Source organism: Psittacula echo (assembly GCF_963264785.1).
Source record: "Psittacula echo genome assembly, chromosome: 2".
NCBI lineage: Eukaryota > Metazoa > Chordata > Aves > Psittaciformes > Psittacidae > Psittacula > Psittacula echo.
Window position 1 is genome coordinate 35,742,074 of NC_137737.1, and position 23,031 is coordinate 35,765,104.

At 36.6% G+C, this 23,031-nt stretch overlaps 1 protein-coding gene across 7 annotated transcripts in view; it reads right to left on the reverse strand.

Annotated features, from left to right (window-relative positions):
• The window catches only part of AKAP9 (A-kinase anchoring protein 9), a 112,747-nt gene that overhangs the window by 15,082 nt on the left and 74,634 nt on the right, over positions 1-23,031 (reverse strand). For 5 of the 7 annotated variants that reach the window (XR_013956253.1, XM_080610573.1, XM_080610570.1 and 2 more), the window contains 14 exons: positions 20,641-20,803; positions 15,866-16,078; positions 14,860-14,898; positions 13,431-13,663; positions 11,290-11,409; positions 8,243-8,419; positions 8,027-8,131; positions 7,462-7,614; positions 7,039-7,218; positions 3,766-4,845; positions 2,537-2,683; positions 1,646-2,149; positions 1,174-1,237; positions 281-399 (listed from right to left, as the gene is read on the reverse strand). Coding sequence is in view for 6 of the 7 variants with exons in the window: in XM_080610573.1 (XP_080466699.1) it covers positions 281-399; positions 1,174-1,237; positions 1,646-2,149; positions 2,537-2,683; positions 3,766-4,845; positions 7,039-7,218; positions 7,462-7,614; positions 8,027-8,131; positions 8,243-8,419; positions 11,290-11,409; positions 13,431-13,663; positions 14,860-14,898; positions 15,866-16,078; positions 20,641-20,803 (3,297 nt within the window). In the remaining variant the exon portion in view is untranslated. The remainder of the gene's footprint in view (positions 1-280; positions 400-1,173; positions 1,238-1,645; positions 2,150-2,536; positions 2,684-3,765; positions 4,846-7,038; positions 7,219-7,461; positions 7,615-8,026; positions 8,132-8,242; positions 8,420-11,289; positions 11,410-13,430; positions 13,664-14,859; positions 14,899-15,865; positions 16,079-20,640; positions 20,804-23,031) is intronic. The other 2 variants (XM_080610569.1, XM_080610572.1) reach the window with 2 other exon arrangements.

Below are 23,031 nucleotides of genomic sequence, written 5' to 3' on the forward strand. Positions count from 1 at the left end.
TGTGTAGTACATGCTCATGACATTAACACACAGTAACTACAATAAAGCATAATTATTTCTCAAAATAATAATTGAAAACAAGTTAAACCCCCTCATATTTAACCTAATTTAACATGCAAAATGCACAAAATTTATCAGAAGTTTTCTAAAATGTATTAAAATAGCTGACACTCCAAAACTTATCTAAAGGGCTCTCTTTTTACTAATCAAGCAGCAGCTAATCTAAGCTTTCAGCAGTATCACTCTTGCTCCATAATAAAAATGATCAGTTCTATTTTACCTTAATTTTTTTTGGAAGTAAATCTGTTGAAGTTTCACCTTCATCTATTCCTTCAGATATTGTGTCAGATCCCTGGGTCTGAGCAAGATACATTCCCTGACTCCAGTCTGAACTGGAGTCTAAAATAAAAGAAGAGAGAAAGATGAAAGCTAGATTACTGTCAAACTTTGAAGAAAAGGCATCAAACAATTATTTTTGTCTGTTGTTGTAACGGGTGGTTGCATGTCACCAGAGTTGGTTTTAAGCCTGGAGACTGCCTGTTTTGTACTGTTTCTTTTTCAGTTTCAAAGCAGTTACAGCAAAACCAAACCAACCCAACCCAACCAAAACAAAACAAAAAAACCCAAAAAACCAAAAACAAACAAACAAAAAAAAACAAACAAAAGAAACCCCAAACTTAAAAATCCTAGTTTACTTGTAAAAGAGAAACAACTTCTTGCACAAACACTTCTGTCAAATGACTCCCTCCCAATATGCTTAGGCTCTGCCTAGGAAAAGGACCATGTAAGTAATTTTTATTGCTCTTGGAGAAGTCAGTACTTATTATCTCCCACTGCTAGGGAGCTGTAGCTTTTAAATTCTATTAAGAGACGATGAAGCTATGCTTAAGAGGTAATGTAACAGGTGAGAAGAATGTAGGAACTTCAGTGTGAATAAAAAAGTTAGCATCTGATACCTTGACGCAACCCATCTCCACTCTAGTAATCTTCCTTCCATAGCAAATTAAGAGACATGGCATGCTCAGCATCTTTTGCTAGCTCAGCAGGCTTCTGCTTCAATGTGAGGAGTAGCTGTTTTCATTTCTTAGAACACAAACTCTCTATGATAAACTTAGTATTAAAAAGGCATATTTAATTAATAATGCGAATGTAATGAGAATGTAACTTTCTTACCACTGGAACCTCCATCTCTACCTTGATATGGTGGAGAACGTCTTAATCCAGAAACTGGGATCCCCTATATTTAGAAAACAGAATAATTAAATCTTTCATCACTCCACATGCACTCACAAGAAGGGAGCCGATTTTAAGGAGCAGGAAACAACATAAGCCTCTTTGTCTAGTTTCCACTGCAACCAAAGTAATCAAAATGGAGATGAGAAAGATGGTATACAATAGGGTGACCTACACTTGTCCCCACTTCATTGAGCGGGACAGGTCCAAGGTAGTAGCATATGGAAGCAACTTAAATTGCTAAAGAAGGGGTTCATAATCTCTCCCTGGACTATAGAAACATTAGAATACTTAGAAGCTTTATAATGAACATGTGATGGTTCATACTTAATGGACTTTAAATAGGGATTTCTGTAGCAGGAGTGAAAGCACGAACCAAAGCAGTTCAATGAATATAAAATTGGATACATACCTCTTTAGCTTGTAGACTTTCTATTACTTCCTTTAAAGTATTACATTCTTCAGTCAATACTTGCACTGCAACGAACTTCTCTCTTTTTAATGCTTCAGATTCAGAGATATGTCTTGTCTCCATGTCCATGATTTCAGCAGCATGGAGTTCTTGCATTTGGTCAATTTTATCTGTAAATTCTCTTATTATCTCTGCAATCTCTTCTGAAGAACATCCGCTTTGCAGATCATTTTGGATTTCTGCATTTTTAGCAAGGACTGGTAAAGTTTGGATACAGCTGTTTATTTCCATAGCCTTGTCTGTCTGTGATGATGAGCTTTTTCTAATTGGAGTAGGCTCACTGTCTAACAAATCACATGCTATTTCTGCATCCTTTTTGCTTTCAGGTTTTGCCATATCCTTGTCTTTTCTCCCGTAACTTGCAAGTCTCTCTTCTGCTTGAACTAGATCCTCTTTGACTTTGCACAGGTCTTCCTGAAGATGTATCAGACTTGCTTCTTTCACCTGTAAATATGGAGAATCTGAATTGCAGTCCTTCCAAATACTTAAAATAAGTATCCAAAACCCAAACAGCCCTCTATACCACTAGACCTCAGTTTAGTCCTGTTTTAAAGCAGCTATGACACATGGTAGCAAATACTAACTCCCAAGAAATACAGCTCTAGATCCACTGGTGCACTGGAGTGGCCTGTAAAACTATGTACTTTGGCTACAAGTGAAGGTTCAGGATACAGCACCAGTTCTGTTCCACCAACAGTAGGTACTGAGTGACTGTTTTTCTTAGTGGCATTATCAGTACAAGATCAAAAAAACCTATAGCATGCATATTTGCACAGGAAGTCCTGCATAACCATTTGCTTTAAACACAATATGTAACAATCCGGTTCTTACCGCTAGCTCTTGCTGAAGTTTTTCTGCCTTTTCTCTGTAACTGTTCAGTTCTTCCTTAGCAGCAGCTGCCTCTTCTTTTAGTTGCTCCAGTTCAAGTTCATTAATAAGCACATTTTCTTTTTGACTTCCCAGGAGTTGTGCCCCTACCTACATGGCAACACAAGATACGGAAAATGGTAAAGAATCTTACAAATAATCAAGTATTAACAGCATGGATCATTTTCACACCAACCTACAAAAGCCGCGAATGAGAAGACCATGGGGGAAAACAAATGTGTTACTTGGATTAACGAAGCCTCAAAAAAATTAAGACTTAAAGACTGTTTTCCTAGATTAACTCCCACAAACTGGACAAGTATGGGAGGAAAGACTGTCTTCTTACAGTTTATTGAACTGCAAGGAGAGCCTGACTACATCACATAGAAAGAACATGGAGGAAGGCCAACAGAGAGTAGGAAATGAAATGATAATACTTTTAAGTCTATAAGACATTTATGACATTCATTCAATCTATATTTGGATGAACGTCTTAGAACCTTCTACAGTCCAGCACTGGGTTCCATGATGTCTCTGAACTCAAGAGTTTCAGCAATTAAGCCCATGTTTGGGCTACCAAGTATAGCAAACTTTGACTGAAGGTTTTAAATTCAAAGGCAACAAAACCAGTGGTGGACGGAAAACAGGACAAATGTATACTGGCAAAAACCACTGATGGGAAGTATCTTTGGAATCAAGACAGGAAAGCAAGAAAATGTAAACTAAAATCAAAACATACATAAACAAACATTGTCCCTTCTGTCCCCACAAAAAAACCCCACAACAATCTGTACAGACACAAAGTACTATCACTCACCATTCTGAACCCTCTCACATATAGTCATTATCATTTTAGTTTTTATTGCTCTACCATGCCATGTAAAAGTGCAGTTCACTCCATTCGATGTCAATTCAAAGAAAGAATAAAAAAGGATACGACCAAAATTTAAAATCACACCATATTTGTGAAAGGCAAAGTGCTTTCAATGCAAAATGGAAACTGATAGTGGGGTTCACCTAAAAAATAACATCCTTCTCTTCTCTGTAACACCAGAAGTAGTACAGAAATAAAAGTCTACCCAACACAGCAGAATATTCCCATTACTAGTCTCATTAAGAAGTTTTTCAGTCAGTATAGCTTACATGAAATAACTGATTTTAGTGAAAACAAGCCAAAAGAAAATGGCATCTACCTGACATGTCTGCATTTCTTCTTGCTTAATGTATTTCTGAATCTCTCCTTTGTGCTTTTCTTGAACCTCTTCTAGTAATTGCTGAAGTTCTAAGAGTCTTTCTTCTTTCACTTTAGCTTCCTTTTGTGCAACTTTTACATTTTCTTTTTCTAGCTCCAAGGTCTGATTTACAGTTGCCAGTTGATCTTCCATCTCACTAAGCCTCTGTTTTAAGAGTGAGAATTTTGATCCCATCTCATTTTCAGTTCTATCACTCAAACCTCCTGTTTGGGCATTCTTGCTTGCTTCCTCTACGTATTTTGAAGATTCCTGCATTTCCTGCATGTATTTCCTTTGCTCTTGAACTGCATTCAGCTGAACCTGACTCACAAGAGCGGCAGCAACATTTTCCACTAGTATCTTTTCTAGTTCTAATATTCTCGTTTTAAGTGTTTCTCTTTCAGCTTTGCCTTGCTCTTTCAGGGCTTTTATTTCATTGTAGGACTGGCACAATTCTGAATCTTTTTCCTTAATGTGTGCCTGAAGTTGCTGCAACTGTACCTCCATCTTGCTAATGGCGACTCCTGTGTTCTCATCTGAAGACGTAAGCTGGGATTGATCTAGCAACCCTATCTTCTCACGTAAGCCTTTTTCCACCTTTTCAGTGCTCCCATCTTCTGTTTTTTCCCTATCACCTTTCATCAGTGCACACTTACATTTCTTTGTTATTCTTTCATGCTCTTTTTTTAACATACTTATTTCTTGCTTTAGCTGGTTCATTTTTAACTTTGTTTCCTCAAGCTCATTCTTTGCTTGAGACGCCTCTGCATTTGCACTTTCTACTTGCTTCTCCAAAGCTTCCTTTTCTGCCAGAACTGTTTCAAGGGTGTGTTTTAGACTGTCAGCATCTTCCTGAAAAGCAGCAATGTCTGCAGGTACTGTTGGTTCAATATTTGCCAGTTCCTGCTGAAGCTTGTCGATAACATCATTCAACTGCTCTACTTCCTCGTAATTTTTCTTCTTCACACGCTCTTGATCGCTTTTCAGACATTCTACCTGGGCTTCAAGCTCCCGAATATGCTCATTCTGCTCTTCAACAACCTGGGAAAAAAAAGAAAACAAAGAAAAGAAAAGAACTTCATAATGGGCAGCTACTAAAACCTCAGATAATTTTTCTCCTGGACTTCAGCAACAGTTTAATGAATCATTGTAACATCTTGTAGAAGAAAGTGTGTTCTCTGTGGATTTCTTGGTGAGATGACTCTTGTAAAGCTTTATGAGCACCAGGACATCTTCACTAAGACTGACAAAGTAGTCAGTGATCATAATGAACTGCAAAATAGGCGTGAAAGCATCAAATGAAGTGAAAGCATTTGTAATATTCACAGACATCTGAAACACTGAACAAACAAAGTGGATATATTTTCTTAAGGGAATGCCTGGATATCTGAAATGAACAGTGCTTCTACACTGAAAAAGGCAGAAGGAAACCTGTCAAAAATATTTAGAAAGAGATATGATGAAATAAAATGTTAAGGTACCTAAAGGAGGTAAGAACTCTTAAAGGGCCTTTCAGAAATATGAAGAATAAAAAAAAAATGAATAGAAGAAAGATGACTACATTAATTACTAAAATAGCCATGCTTTTTCCTTTTTTCTCAATACTTTGTTAGGTTTAGTTAGCTAAAAAGAATAATAAGACAACTGTGTATTAAGTATAATACGTATGAAAAAAAATTACAAATGTGACCATATAAATCAGAGAATTTATAACCTAGGATTTATCTTTAAAAATCCACAGAAACTGCAGGCAGCTCAAAACCACTTGATAAAATGCGAAGAAGTCATTAATTTTCAGAAAAACAGAACAGTGATCCTGGTGATTGCTATCAACAGCATAACAGTTTCTCTTCTTCATAACATTATGGAATAAAGGACCACTGAAGGCAAATACAGTAATTGAAAGAAAAGCACTTAGTGGGATGAAGATGTCCAAGGGACTAGGAAAGGGATTAATCTAAGAACAATCAATTAATATTTAATACTGATCTCATAATTAAGCAGAGTATTTAATGTCCTGGAAAATATAAATGAGTAAGAGGATGAAATTAAGAAATGAAATTTTATCTAACAGGAAAAGAAGCAGTCATTAAAATGAATTATACCTGAATCCTGGGTATTTTCTCAAGAGAAGGAAATGTAACCGTATTACTATGGTTATTGTATAATGCAGAACAGGTCTGGATTCCTAAAGTATGATTTTTCTCAAATCCAATTTCCTAAACCCAATTCAAAGATTTTTCATTATTCACCAAGGTTCATTTTGCACAGAAGCTCTTAGTGAAATTATCCAGCTTGGCCACAGCTCTATGTTAGTGGACTCAACAGCAGAATGTTGCCTATATTGAAGGTTAACAGAACTACTGTTCTCACCTTACTGAGTAATACTTGCTTCAGGGTAAAAGCTTATGACTAATGCATGTTCACATTTAAAATGGCCAGAATGAAAATTTCATCCACTGAAAAAATTCCATTTTCTTTCTATGAAAAAATGAAAAGTGAGACTGAAAGCCTGTTTCTGCTCTCACATCAATCCACAGTAAGTAGAATTTCTGTTGAAATCAAATTCTGTTGAACAGCATTATAGCTGTATAAAATGGAAGTAATCCAAAAGCAGCAGCTTATTATCATAAATACATATAATTGAATTGTGAATATATGAACAGAAATCTACAGGTGTTAAATCTCAGTAAATAAAAGAAAGATGAATCTGATTATGTCCTTCTTGCTGTCCATTTCTAATAAAACACAGCTTTTTTTTTTTTTTTTTTTTTGCACATCCACCATGCTCCAAACTGGATTAAAGTTGTTGGCAGCTTTGGTATGATGGTAAAGAATTTAGACAGATCATGGAGCACAAAAGTCTAACTGCTAAAAAACCCTATAAAATCAAATGCGACCCAACAGGTGTCACTGAAACGTAACACTGAAAGTAAGTCTTTGTAAGGCAGACAGTAGAATGAATGTTGAGAAGAGTAAGGAATGAACAAGAATTTAAGACAAAAACTCAAGCAGAAACTAGGCAGAACAATAAAAAGAAAAGCAAGCAAATAGTACCCTTCAAAACAGGAAAAACAGATTAGGGTTAAAGCGTTGCTTGAAACTGAAGCATCTGCATTTTTAAATTAAGGCAGCAATGGAAGTTAATTTAACTGGTGGGGGGAATGAGGGTTTTTTCTTTAAACATCTAGCAACACAAAGTAGGACTCTGAAAAAGATTTCAAAAGTATGTACTTTGTTATCAGTTGTGGCTTCAAGTTGCTGTTGCAGTTTTGCTATTTGTTCATGAAGATGATCTATTTCCTGCTCCTTTTCTCGCATGATGTGAGCGAGCCTCCCAGCCACTAAGTGATGGTCCTTTATGGTGGATTTTTCAGATTTCTGGATAGCTAGTCCCAGGATTTCCATTTCGTCCTACCAAAAAAGCCCCCACAAACCCATGTTACAGTAATACACAACATTTTCTGCATATTCTTGTATGAGCATTTAAGGCATAGCAATTAGTATCAACAAATTGCATGGAATACGAATTACATGAGTTTATTAATATTTTACAAGTTGAACTGTGAAATGCTCGAGAGAGAATTTTGTATCCTGGCTTTTTTCCAATAATGCATTACTAGAACAAAGCTCTGGGCTTCTCTGTAACACACTTACCTTATATAATTTGTTCTCCTGTTCAAGTTCTTGCAAGCGTGTAGTGGCCTCCTTTCGCTGAATTTCTAGTTGCATGTGCAATTGCTGCACTTCTTCATTTTTATTTTCTAGCTCCTCTCTGAACTGCTCCAGTTGTTCTTCAAGGTTTGTCACCTATGTTTCCAAAACAAAGGGTGGAAAAGGAGTAGACAGTTATACCAAAAATTAAATGTCTTAATTTTCAAGTGCAATGTCCACAGTAAACTGGTATGGTATGCACAAACAGAAGTGTGCTTTTAAACTGAATGAAATTTTAAAACTCACTAAAAATCAGCTGAAATCACTCTGGTTTTAATCAACTGGACTCAATTTTGGTTCTAGAAACGCTCTTGTAAGTCATTAGCATTAACATAGACAATAATAACAGTTATCTTAGCTCACAAGGGAATTTCGAAGGCATTTGGACTGCTGTCTCTCCGATCTGTTAAAAAATTTCACCCTTATACCTCACTAAACTCCACTGAAAATCAAAAGCTAACAAATCCAAGTATCAGCAGAAACATGGAATATTTCACAGGTATTTTACCTCCTTTTCCTTTCTGTCCACAGCTTCTCGTTCAGCTTGCAGTTGCACTTCAAGAGGTAATTCTCCCTTTACTATGATGGTGCCAAACTGTTTCCTTTCCTCCACCTTTAAATATAAAAAATAGTAATAATGAACAAATAAAGAAAAGATATACTGTTTTGTTCTCAAGAATATAAGAAAGTAGCAACTACATGGTAGTTTTAGACCAAACAATACCTTTTGCAAGTTGTCTGCACTGATGATTAAGGCTTGTTCCAGTTCTCTTATTCTGCATTCTAGTTTCTCAATTTCTTCATTTTGTTCTTGTATATCTCTCTGAAGTTGCTCCTTAGAGAGCAAAAGCTCACTGCATTTGTCTGTTTTTTCTTTTAGATGATTTGTTAACTGTTCAACCTGGTGATAATATAGCAAGAAGATGAATATATTGTACCAGACTGAAAGGGTTTGCTAGCAATAGCAACAGCACTCATTTTTGACAGGAAAAAAAATACCTCTTTTTTTCCATCAGAACAAAACTCCTATTCTTTAGGTGAAACAGAATATGAAGTTAGGATACTGTAGTGCTACATCCAACAAATACAAACAGAACTTTTTAAGAAGCGATATGTTCTGTGCTGTATTACCTACTCTCTACAACTGACCTTGTCTTCTGAAGCCTTCAGATTCTCTAGTCAGTTAAAAGCAAGTAGTATGGCATCCCGATGAAGCCCACTAAAAAGATCGTTAACATCTACAAATGGAATGTCTTGACACTAAGGTCAAGATGCTATTTGCACCTTTGAGGAATATCATAGTTATAAAAATCTGTGACAAAATTATTCAAAATAAGGAGTTGATTAGTGACACAAAGACCCACTGAGTTTTAGAATATGCCTTTAACATTGAAGAGAATTGCTATACTTCGGTCTTGAGAATCAGGAAGTTTTGTTTTCTTGGTGTGTTTGTTACATGGGACCAAACAGATGTGATGGATGATATAACTTCACTTTCTATAGGGGCATATTAAAAGAATAACTGAAGTAGTTAGGAGATAGAGATAGGAATGATCCCAGTTCCAGCAGTATTTTAGAAACGATTAATCAAAATTAGAGATGATAAAGATCTGTAACAAATCCATGGTACTAGGCCTGATGCACAAAGTTAATACCTGAGTTAAACTAAGCAACTGAGCACAAAACATGGAAAGTAATGTTTGTCCCACTCAAAAAATTGATTTCAGTATTTACAATTAGGAAGTTACGATGTAGCCAAAAGGTAGAAGACTCAAAGCATTTCAATAGATAGGAGAGAGGAGGACCAGAACATAGAGCTGACAGGATGGCATTATTGATGTTATCCATCCATGAGTAACATCAAAGTCTGAAGTAACCACAGAAAAGTCCTGAGAGAGAAATGGAAAAAGAAAAATCAAGTCTAGAGCAGACCCTTTATGACAACCCTCCCTGGAATAAGTTGACAGAGTAAGCTGAAACAACAGTAAAAAAGAAATGGTTATCAACAGAAAATGCTCATGGCATTCACGCAAAGCAGAAAAGCATTTCAGAAACCTTACAACTATGAAAAAATAAAGCTGCTACCTCAGAAAAGCATGAGAAATAATGACAAAATGTATTATTTATTAAATATCCCAAGTAACTTTGTGACATCAAAATATACTATATAGTAAGACTATGTGCCTCACTTGATAAAAATTAAATGTAAATATTATACGCCATTGGAAATTCTCTCTATAATTTGTAATGTATCTCTAAATTAGTTGATACACCTGTTGCAGCTGTTTGCAGTTATCTTATTTCTATCTTTCTACCTATCTAATCTAATTTAGAAGCATCTAATACAAATCTCAGATTTTTAATCACAGTTATAGCTACCTTTCATTTTAAAGCATGCTTTAAATTTTCATTGTAGCATATCTGTCAATTTATATGTATGCGTGTGCATAGATCAGGACGATTTTTACATATAGATTCTGTATAAAAAAGGGGCAACTTTTAGTATGCTATCAAATTAGAAATTTACATGCTACCCATGCCCCAAATTTTAACCAGACAGGTAACAAAACAAACTCAAAATGAAAAATTTGGATTCAGGAAAACTACATGTGCTAAAAAGTCTCTGCCATCTGTAGAATGTGTCAACAGAAGAGAAGTGTGCACACAAATTGCAATAGAAGGAAACAGGGAATTGTTCCCTATGTGTTAACATGCACCCAGCTAATTCCAGAAGATGCATTGTTACAGACTGCTGACAGCCATATCACATAGCGCTGACTGAATACTTTGACTGAGATTTCTTACAAACTTTTGTACTGAAATGTATAAACCCTCCCCTATGAATTACACTTCTAAATCTGACATTTGTAAGTAATTAACTATTTCGACAACTTACATCTCACACACTTCAACTTCTGTTCTATTACTGCCTATGATCCCAAACTATATAATACAGAATACTAAATATCGATAATATTTAAGAATTGAATTGCAACAACTGAACTATCTCAGGAAGAACTTTAATTTGCAAATCTCAGTGCAACTTAATAAGATAAATTTTAATACTGAAAATCAGCCAAGAAAATACAGCAAATGTATCAGCCTTGCTCAAAAAGCAGGACACAAGAAAACCTACAAAAAATAAAATGCAATTTAATTGACTAACAGGCCATCAAATAAAACATGGAAGAGCTTCATAATGTATAGCATTTGCACTGCTTCAACTTTTCTCGATTTTGCTGGGTCTAAGAGTTTTCTGAGACTCCCCTGAGCTGCTGTTTTATAATCACTGACTATGTTTCAGAGGAGACAGACCTCCACTGGGAAGCTCCAAGTGTACACAGACAGTGCTACTACATCTCAGGTGCTAAACCTTTGTAACTCAATTATTTCAGTTGTGTACCTGTGCTATAAACAGGATGTCACAAAACAGCTTAAGAACATGTAAAATTGCTAAAGTAGTCCTGAATGTTTCCATGGGCTTCTGAAAAAAAGTGGATTTTCTAAATTAAGTCATATGAAAGAGCATTTTTCAAAGTTATGAAGTCACTGTATATCTACTTCTAAAAACAACCAACCAACCAAGAAACCCCCAAAACAGAGTTTCACTACTTTCCCCCGACACCTTACCCATCAAATTTAGGGGATTTACCTTCCTGGTTTGTAAACAGATGCAGATTAGGTACACCATAAAGTAGCTTCATTACTGTCTCTTAACAGCTGTCAACTTGTCATTTATATTCATTGAGTACAAGTAATAAAATGTGTTACCTCTCTGGTTTGATGTTCATTGACAGGCTGACTCCTTTGTGGAATCTTAAGCTGTTGTTCCAGCTTCTGGATCTCTTGTTGGAATACGTCTCTTTCGTGCTCTCGGTCAATTGCTTGCTCCTGAAAGTTAAGAAATTATGTGGATACACCATTTGATTTCTATCTAAATTAAGTATATTATTACTGTGTATTTCCGTTAATGTGAGGCTGGTAACAGTATGTCAGTATTTTTAAGGCACCAGATCCTCTTTTGCAACTATCATTAACAAAAACTCCTTTCAACATTTGGGCCAACCAATTTCACTTTTAATTAAAAAACTAGGACAGCATAGATACATCCAGTATTATTTCACAAAAATAACAGTTTTGTTTCTTCTGTTCCAGGTATATTACACAAATGGTAACAAGCCAGGATTTTATAATTTTCTTTTTTAATGTTTGTCTTTGATATATGTAGCATAAAACCAGAAATTAACTCTGTGTTAATACTGATGAGGAGCCAACAGTGAAAACCCCTGAAATAATATAAATGGTTTGAATTTTGTATTTCAGTTTTAACTTTTGAGCCGCTTCAGCTGTTATATCCAGTGAAGCATTACCTTTAAATGACACTTTGTAAAACAGACAAACCTTATCAGATGCATGAAAATAAACTAGCTGAAGTATCTGATCCAAAGAGGAATGCTTCTGTCTAGCAATAAAATACTTTGCAAAAATTCAGAAAACCAGAATAAAACCTTAACCTTTACAATTTGCAGATTTTAAAAACTCACCTGCCGTTTTGAGGAAACAGCAGAATTCTAATGCTGTTATTGCAAACAGCTATTCACCTCAGTAGTCCATAACTCTCCTGTTCATGCTACTGATAATCCCAAACCATAATGTGTTTGTAACTATGACACTTGTAATAGGAATTTTTACTTCTGAACCTTGTCCTATTATGACACACTAGTTTCAGTGAGAAAAATAATCTTCTAATTGTAGAAAATGAAATCTAGAAAATCCATTTGTGGTAAGGAGTATATGGAAAAATCTCACCTTTAGTACTGCTTAGATTATGCAGAGAAGGTGCCACAGGGTGTTGTATTTATTATGCAAAAATATTATTCCACCCTACTGCTGTCAGCTAGAGAGTTAATAGAGAAAGCACACAGATAATAGTTTTCTCCCAACAGCAGCACAGGACACTTAATAGGAATAAAATGGGAAAAGAAGGAGTTGGGGAAGATGGTGTTTGCTGAAAATGGGTTAGAGTCTAAAACAAAACTGCAGAAGCAGCCTCAGGCAGGAACAAGTTTGGTACAATAGAGGCAGCTGCCACTGTAAATGGGGACAAATACATATAACTAGTTGGAAGGTTCAGCTTAGGATCTGGGAGGTAAGATTCTTAGCTACTACAAAGGAAGACTGTAAAAGAAACTATGGACCAGCTCCAACAGGTCCACATCCTCTTGTGTTTGGGGACTCACAGCTGAAAACAGTGCTTCAGGTGGGGTCTCAAAAGAGCAGAGCAGAGGGGGAGAATCACCTCCCTCAACTTGCTGAACATGCTGAGGGGGAGAATCACCTCCCTCAACCTGCTGAACATGCTTTTTTCTATGCAGCCCAGGATACAATTGGCCTTCTGGGCTGTGAATCCAGCTCATGCCCAGCTTTTTTATTCCCAGTTAAAAAGTATCCCAAGTCCTTCTCTGCTGGGCTGCTCTCAATCCCGTCATGCCTCAGCCTATACAGCTGCCTCAACTGCCACTACCTCAGCTGCCACAACTCAGGTGCAGGACTTCGCACAGACTTTTGACTAATTCCAAGAGACTATTGAAAAACATGGAAATTCTGCCAACTGTTAAAAAAGATCACAAAAAAGTATGTTTCTTTATTAATTTTAGAAGTTTCTCAGTATTTTAAACATTCAAGAAGTCTACTGAGTTATACTAAGAAATACAGAGCAGTCCTAAATAAGTGTCTTGAATGAATTTTTGACTTTTAAAACACTAATGAAATTCTTGGGCTATAACACTGTGACTATTGTGTGCTTTTTTATGTTTGCTCAGAATCTGGAAAAAAGTAGCATTTCCTGCTGAAAGAAACCTCAGTACAGGCGCCCACCCACCCTCATGGAACTAGCCTTTTACCATACTTACATCTAGAAATTTTCTTGTTTTCTCAAGCTGCTTCTCCAAAGCCTGGTTTTGCTGCCTTAAGTCCATTAGTTCTGCATTTTTTTCTTGTTCTAGCTCTATGAAGCGATTGACCTGTTCTTCCAAGTCTATTTCCAAGACTTTCACTTGCTTCTGAAGGTCACCATACTCTTTTTCAGCTTGACGCTGTACTTCAATTTTTTCTTTCATCAGCTTTTCTGTTTCCTCCAGTAATTCTGGTTATAATAAAACATCACACACTACTTTTAGATATGAATAGTTAGTAATGTTACGAAGCAGAACCACTCCCCAAGGTATCCATGCTGTACTCTGCAGAAGGATGCGAACTGGTTTGGGTTTTTACTTTTTTTCTTTTTTAGACAATGTATTTTCTTCTGAGAAATTATCAAGATAACCACTAAATCAAATCCATATGAAAATCACTATCCTTCAATTAGTCTTCAGAGAACTGTTAGTGAAGTTTTTTGGATCACCTGCCTGTTTAAGTTTCATACAAATTAAAAGGTCTTTGTGTAATTGAAAAGAAAATAAAATGCATGGGTTCAAGCTACAGCTAGAGTAAGCTAACAATGAAGTACAGAAAACCCAACCGTCTTCTCATCCCCAGCGTCAGTAAAATCAATCCACTCCCAGTCTTCATCATTTAATGTGATACATGTAAGTAATTTGAAGGAAACACGGAAAGACTTAGCGAGGTTGCCAGGCAGACAGAGAGGGAAATCACTGACCTGTTACTGGAGCTTTGTAAAATCAATGACTGCATGGATGCCCAATATTGAATCCTTATGAAAAGGCAAGCGTACACAGTAAAGCCCCAAACCACCCTATTAAGCCTCTGAAGCCACAGCCCATTGAAGTACATATTAACTAACCATATGAATCCTTGGAGGTAAAATCCAAACTGTAAAGTGCAATTACATTTGGATAATCTTTAAAACATGATTGATATTTAGACAGAAACAATACAATTTACTTTCACTATAGAAGAAATATCCTTTAAGTACCATCATCTTACATCGTATTTAACCAATTCTCATTTCTAGGAAACTGTAATATATCAATATAATACAGTGTTTAGTTATTATAATAAATGACTCAATTGTATTTGGAAATAATAATAAAGAAAAAAAAAGCTACAAAATCTCCCTCCAATACTATATCTAAGTATCTGTAATTCATAGGTGAATAAGATGATGGTTATTCATGAATTTGCTTATCATGTTTAGAAATGATAAGAAATGTTGTTAAATGAAATGTAAAACTGAGTATGAAGTACAACATCAAAGCTGCAGGCCAGTAAGAATTAAAAGTAATGTCAGTAAGCCGAAAGCCCAATAATCCTGATTAACAATGTCAGTACGTGTAAGTCTTCCACCCAATTACAGATTGGCCATGCAACATACAAACACACCTGCTTGGGAAGCTGCATCGACTGCAGCATCTACTAGGCCTAGGAGAATAGAGAAAGAGAGAAAACAAAAAAAAGAAGCAAAGTAATTCACATGCCAGCTAAAGTTTTCTTGTGGTGCAACAATGTAAGAGAAAATGAAGCCAAAGATAGAAGTGGCATTTAATGATAACGTTGTTGAGGTAACTTAGGAATGTGGTAAGTTATTCTGATATGCATGATGTAAGTACCTACACATACTTATAGAATTATCCTTATAGTTGTTATACATGAAAATAACTTTAAAATACTTAGAAACCTAAACCAAATAACTAAACTGGAGTCCTTGAAGGATCAGTAATTCTTAAAACACTGCTATTGTAATTTTCTTCCCCTATCATAACAGAAGTTACTAGTTTAAGGAAGAATTAAAAGACACGGGGTAAATGTTTTTTTTTGAGTAAGCAGTTAGTTAATTACATTGACATGGTATTTATCTGGAATTTTCACCACAGTGCTGAAAGTTTTCATTACAGGTAGGTAACAGGCTTTCCTGACCATTCAACTTTTGTGCCATTCTTCCCCAAAAGAGGAATTTGTTAGAAAAGTGTATCTTCCGTGTCTAAAGTAAGTATGGCAATCCTGTTCTGGTAGGTATGCTTGCTAATCCCTTTAAAATACTGTTTGGAAAGTTATTAGTATTTAGACTAGTATTTTTACCCATAAATTCAAGACACTCCACCTCCAGTAATAATAAAAATAAAAGCAGATTTTCAGAGGTATTGAGCTTTTTCTGGCTTGAAGAATAATTGTGATTGCTCAACACTTCCGAAACCTCAATGATTTTTTTTGTTTACATATCAAGAAAAGCTATCGTGCTAACATTAGGCATCAAGTATGAAAATACCCCATTTTGCCTTATCACATTTTTATTAATGACTACAAATGAGGGGAGAAACCACTAAGATTACTTACTATTTTATTTGAAAGTATAAGAAAACCTCATGGAAAGACTGTGAAGAATACATACGCTGTTCGACTGGTCCTGCATCTGCTCTCATGGCGTCCTTCTGTCTGGAAAGCAATTCCTTTTCTTCCTGGATCTGCTGCTGTTCAGCCTCTAACTCCTGTAATTTGTTACCTGTACACAGTAGTTCTTGCTCAAGATGGTCAATTACATCTATTTTTTCCTGGAGTTGTTTTTCCAGAAATGCTTTTTCATCTGCATAACCATCAATGAGGCCTGTAGAACAGAAATTTTGGGGCAGATTTTAATAGAAATACAGAACAATTTGAGATTTTTGCATGGTGAAATTACTACAGTAGTCCCACATGCTTGAGAATATACAAAACCCGAAGATGCATCCATTTGTTACCAATCCAAAGTAAAACCTTTGTGAGCACTGAGTTCCCTAAAAGAGAAAATTAAGTAACAGTCAACTTTGCATATACAGCCTGAGAAATCTCATGCATATCAGCCAAGTGCTGCTGACTAATCTTTTTTCCCAGACTTGGATTCACAGAGAACACAGCTGCATAGAGGGACTGGCTGTTGAAACAAAAAATACTGATCTAGAAACATCATTAACAGCAATTAAAAGATTTGAGACAATACAAATGCTAGTTTATTCCCATCATACCAGATGCTGCTCAGAATGAGTACTTAACAGACTGGCAGTTGAGAAGGCATTTCCAGGTTAAATAGGGTGCACACCCTCACCAAAAAGGTACAAGGTAGTAGTCTGCTAAGATCACATGTTGTGGTATATACTCCTGCCTTTTTTTTTTCCTTTAAGAGATGTAATGAAGGTTGTCAGAGTTCAGTGAACAAATAGGTATTAGCATTTCTATCACATTAGGTAACTCACATCTGACACCACTAAAACACTAGAGGTTTGAAAATGTCTCAGCCACAGCAGTTTTTGTGATAAGAAAGAAATGATCAAAAATGACACATTTTATCTCAAGAGAAGACAGAGTACCATCAGATGTATAATGAATTAAGACATTGGTCTGCCTACCTATCAAAGGAATTTGATGAGAGAATGTAGTTTGGCTTTGTCAGAGTATGCTCACAACTCAGTTCAATGAGCAGAAGAAATTAAATAAAGAGAGTTCTATGGCATTTATGTTTCATTATATCAAAACAAAAAAAAAAGGTGCCTGTCTTTTAGAAGTGCATTAATTTCAAAAGTTCACAGAAAAAAAGGATGAAAAATTATTTAATCAATTCAGGAGCTGTAAACCATTCAAGCAATGAGGGACAAATTAGCTGAATTCCTGCAAAAGACTGAACTGAATTTGCTCAACTGTGCAATATATCTAGCAAGGGCTAAAACTAGCATCAGATTCTGTCTTACACTCTAGAACTGTTCATTTACATGTGGGCAATCCCATTATCTACAAACTGGCACCTAATAAGAGTCTGCAGGTTCTCTGCTGCTATTAGTTGGTTTGCACAAGCAAATTTTATGACAGAATTGCATTGGTCCAGGGAAAAACCTACTTATTTTAGATTATTTGCTTGTCTGGTAGGAATAGGATAAAAATAAAATATGAAAATAAAAAATACATAATAATCAGGACTCACTCTGTGGGATGTCATCTTCAAATACAATTATGCATGCACCCTCTGTAATAGAGGCAAGCTCATAGTTCTTGGACAACCTGACTAATGTAAAAAATACAGAACCAAAAGGCAAAGTAACAGAGATAAGTTCATAATAAGCACTTTTAAAAAATAAAATTATTCTCTGGCATTTTTTTTAGTTACTGCTTGTAGGAACAAACCAATGCAGAGGGCTCTGACATTACGACAGATTCCTACCTTTAAACAAAAATGAACTGAAACCTTTCAGCTTTGTCCTAATGTGTTAGCCTATGTTACCTTATTATAGAAGATGTGTGAATAAACAAATAAAAATCTAATGAGACAAAAATATTATCCTTGAAGAAAAGCAGCAATAAACATAAAAGCTGCCAATGTTCTGAAATTCACCAATACTGAACAGTTCTGTAACTACATCTGTGCAAGAACACAAATTCTTGGGTCAACATTTTGGTGGAAGAGTTAATCTTTTTTTGCATGTTTAGATAGGTTTTACATGAGGGGTTTTTCACTCTTAATATAAAAAAAAAAAAAAAAAAAAAAAAAAAAAAGGTAATAATGCCACTTTCAAATTTGAATCTATTCCCTCTGAAATCAGTTTTCCTCCTTTCCAGTTTTGCTAAAGCTATTGAAATTTGTGCCTGGCAAAATCTTGGAGCAGATTCTCCTGGAAGGCATGCTAAGGCACATGAAAAACAAGGAGGTGCTTGGTGATAGCCAGCATGGCTTCACTAAGGGGAAATCCTGCCTGACCAATTTGGTGGCCTTCTATGATGGGGCTACGGAACTGATGGACAGGGGCAGAGCAGCTGATGTCATCTACATGAACTTGTGCAAAGCATTTGACGCTGTCCCACACGACATCCTTTGTCTTTAAATTGGAGAGACATCAATTTGATAGATGGACCACTCGGTGGATAAAGAATGGGCTGGATGGCCGCACGTAAAGAGTTGTGGTCAATGGCTCGATGTCCGGCTGGAGACCAGTAACGAGTGGTGTCCCTCAGGCATCGGTGTTGGGACCGGTCTTGTTCAACATCTTTGTCGGTGACATGGACAGTGGGATTGAGTGCGCCCTCAGCAAGTTTGCCGATAACACCAAGCTGTGTGGTTCGGTTGATACCCTGGAGGGAAGGAATGCCATCCAGTGGGACCTTGACACGCTTGTGAGGTGGGCTGATGCCAACCTGATGAAGTTTAACCATGCCAAAGTGCAAGGTTCTACACCTGGGTCAGAGCAATCCCAGGCCCAGCTACAGGTTGGGCAGAGAAGAGATTCAGAGCAGCCCTGAAGAGAAGGACTTGGGGGTCTTGGTCGATGAGAAAACGAACATGAGCCAGCTTCAGTGTGCGCTCACAGCCCAGAAAGCCAACTGTATCCTGGGCTGCATCAAAAGGAGCGTGACCAGGACGTCAAAGGAGGTGATCCTGCCCCTCTACTCTGCTCTCGTGAGACCTCACTTGGAGTATTGTGTGCAGTTCTGGTGTCCTCAACATAAAAAGGACATGGAACTGTTGGAACAAGTCCAGAGGAGGGCCACGAGGATGATCAGGGGACTGGAGCACCTCCCATATGAAGACAGGCTGAGAAAGTTGGGGCTGTTCAGCCTGGAGAAGAGAAGGCTGCGTGGAGACCTCATAGCAGCCTTCCAGTATCTGAAGGGGGCCTACAAGGATGCTGGGGAGGGACTCTTCATCAGGGACTGTAGTGACAGGACAAGGGGTAACGGGTTCAAACTTAAACAGGGGAAGTTTAGATTGGATATAAGGAAGAAATTCTTTACTGAGAGGGTGGTGAGGCACTGGAATGGGTTGCCCAGGGAGGTTGTGAATGCTCCATTTCTGGCGGTGTTCAAGGCCAGGTTGGATGAGGCCTTGGGTGGCATGGTTTAGTGTGGGGTGTCCCTGCCCATGGCAGGGGGGTTGGAACTAGATGATCTTAAGGTCCTTTCCAACCCTAACTATTCTATGATTCTAAATGCTGCAGCCAGTACTGGTGCAGATGACACACAACATTTACACTGTGTGAACTGACAAGCTACCAATTGTCCCTCATGTCACATTTTAGACACTTGGCCTAGAAACCTGCATTTCCTTGTCTGGTTATGTGTCCCACCTATTAATAGCATGTGAACTCATGTTGGATTATCTGTAAAAACAAGATGAAGTCTGGCAGGGTAGCATTCTCAAGGAGTAACATTTGGCTATGAAACTTTATGCTACCACTTGAAAACAGACTTCAGAGAAGTCTGCTGATCTTCAGAACTAACTAAAGTATCTTTCTGCTTAGTACTACAGACAATCTACCTACAGGGTAGGTGTTTTGTGCATCTTTTCCAGCTGCTAATTACAAAGAGATAATGGTAGAAATGCTGGGTGGAAATAAAAGCATTAGGCTATAAAGACAACAAAGCTATTTCTAAAGAACAAATTAAGTGTCTGTCAGGTTTGAACATATCTTCCTGATGTCAGAAAAGATTATTAGACTTCCGCTGTTGCAATACCCTGCAATTTTTAATTGCTTCCTTAATGCAGCTGCAAATGCACTTATAAAGATGGCTTCAAACAGAGTGCTACCTGAAGCATATCACCACCACAGCATTAAAGTCAGAGTGATGGTTCTGTTTTTTTATCCATGTTTGTGGGAAACTAAGTGAACGTCAAAAGGCAGCAGGCACAAACTCAAATATAGGAAACTGCATTGCAACACACAAAAAAGGTTTTTTTTTAATCTTTCGCCCGCCTCTTTGACTGTGGTCAAACTCTAGAAGAGGCTGCCCAGACACACTGTGGACAAACATGGACAATGTGGATTCAAAACTTGACGAGACACAGTCCTGGGCAACCTGCTCTTACCTGGCCCTGCTTTGTGCATGGGGTTGGAATAGATGATCTCCGAAGCTGCCTTCCTGCTTCAACTGTTTATCATTTTATGATACTAAGTTGTTAATATTTAAGCTTGTCTGCAAAAATACATATCCAAGCTATTAATTTTAGTAAGTCAGACAATACTGAGACAAAACTGGGAAAAAGAATCACACAGTGACTGATGTTGGTAGGGACTTCCGGAGGGCATCTTATCCATAACTATCTAGAGGGCTGATAACATCCTCAAAATCTCCAAAGAAACTGATCTAATTAATCTTCTAATTAATAGGTGAATGTAAAGTTCAACAACTCATTAAAAAGTTACTCACCTTCAGCTTTACTAAGCTCCAAAGCCAACTGCTCTCTGGCTTTGGTTTCTTCATTAAGACGTTCCTGCAGTTCTTCCTGATACTTGATAAACTCTGTGGCCTCTTGTTGCTTTTTGAAGGACTCTCGCATGAGTTCTGTCTGAGTAATTTTAGCATGTTCAAGCTACAACAGGTAAAAATTACATAAGTTAAATAAACCAAAGGTTTTTGGACAACTCTTCTATCATTCCTATTTAAGTAACAGTTGCTTTACGATGTTTCACATAACTGCAGTGGACACTGGATAAGAACTTTCCTGGATAAATGTTTGAAGACTACAATAAGAAGATTGACTTAGTACAAAAGTCTAAGCAAATAGGTTTTGTCAGTATAATGAACTCAATGAGCCACCTGGCTAAATCCTTGTCTTTGTTCCGGTAATTCCTGGTTTAGGAGTTTACACTAGATTCACCTTTGTTTGCACAGGAGTTTTACACTACATATGAGTAAGCTACCACCCACCATATACTCAGAATGGCTAAAAAACATTGCATAAAGCTGGCAGAAGTTTCAATATAAACTGACACAAGGGGTGCTTCACCTCTTTTTCTCCTTAAGATGAAGATAAATGAGGCCACCAGGCAAATGGGAACTTTGAACGCACCGCACTTTTCGACCAGCAAGGCAGTAAAGCAATGTTTCTTCCAACTATGTCCACCTAACAGTTTATTACGGATTTTTCTTTTTTGATGGGTTAATACTTAACGTGTACTGCACAGATGTAGCACAATCTTACTGTGACACTCTACTAAACTACTACAAAACCAGGACTGAAATGCATGGCTTTTTCAGAATAAAACTACATATTCCAATGTCAGAACATGAAATAACACTTATTTCCTGATCCTCTCACCCCTTTCTTTTTCCTTTTCCTTTTTAATATTATGGATATTGGCAGATATTTATAAGATAGTAACATCTGTGGCTTTGCTTTATAGAAACATGCTTTCTCTCAATTTCTTGGGGGGGGGGGGGGAAGCTTTCTCACCATCTCCAGATAAGTTAATGAGTATGATTAGCTTGCTTTAGAAACTCAGAAAAATGGGTTAGGAATACTCTCAGAACACTGCACACAAAACTACCCATTTATAAATAAAATTACACTTTGAAAAGAACGTCTGAATAATAAAAAAATTCTCATTTATAATACACTGAATTACAATACATGATTTCTTTTCTCCAGCATTATTTTTTAGATGGACATCATTAATGTGTATTTATTCTGACAGAAGTTAAAGAAAGGTATAAATACTGCGGTAGAATATCTGCACTTTAAAAATCACTTAATTCTTACATTTTGAGGTATTTAATGAAAGACCCATCTCAGGTAGAAGGGAAATATATAATAGGATTACTGTACATAGACAATAACAAAAATGGCTTACTTAAAAGCAATCAAATACTCCTACTAAAACTCAGTATAAAAATTATTTTCCAGCTCTTTTCAATATCAACAACTCAAGGCATTATTAAAAATAACAGGAGAAACCAAAAAAGACACACAAACATGAACATGATTTTCCAAGAACAAAAATTTCTTCATGGGATCACTGGAAGCCATTAACAAGCTTGTGTTAGTTAATATTACTAGTTAGTGCATAAAAACTATAAAAGTAAATTATTGACAGTGAGAAAAATGTAAGGTAACATCGAAGTGCTTTAAAGAGATCTCAAATCTCTGTAATTCAATATATTTCTGTGTCTGCTAAATTTCTCTTGTTATAAATTTAAAGAGAGAATTAAAGCTTTTTCAGTGCCCACTAAAAACTGACTAGGAAAAAACCTTGTCAGCAGAACATAATAACTTTAATAACAGATACAAGTTTATACCATTTTTCACTGTATTCTCTTCTATATAAGTTGATTTAAAATATATTTTCTTTTAAAAACTTTTATACTTACTGAATAGGGAGGTGTAGGCAAGGAGATTTTAGAGACAACTTTTAAAATGTGCCCATTTTTTTTGTGGCTGAAGTGAAAAATTGAAGTATTTACAACTACAGAATTATTCTCATCCAAGTGTTCAGTAAAAGGAAAAGGATATGGTAAAGGCACACGAGATTCAACCTCGTATGTATCTTCTTCTTGTCCTTCAGTCCACAAACCACTAAACAGATTAGATGCCCAGTAGGTGCGGTAAGAATCCATTCCAAAAAATACTGTTGTTGCCGTCTTCTCGATTGTCACATGGGTATTTTGCACTAAATAGGCTTGTTTTAGAAAATTCCAACAGGTATTTGTAAACAGAACATGTCTACTTAGCAGTTCGAAGACACATATCAGCACTATCGGTGACAAACCTATTCACAATCAGCAGGAAGCCTCAAATCACATTCTCAAGCAGTTATTCGG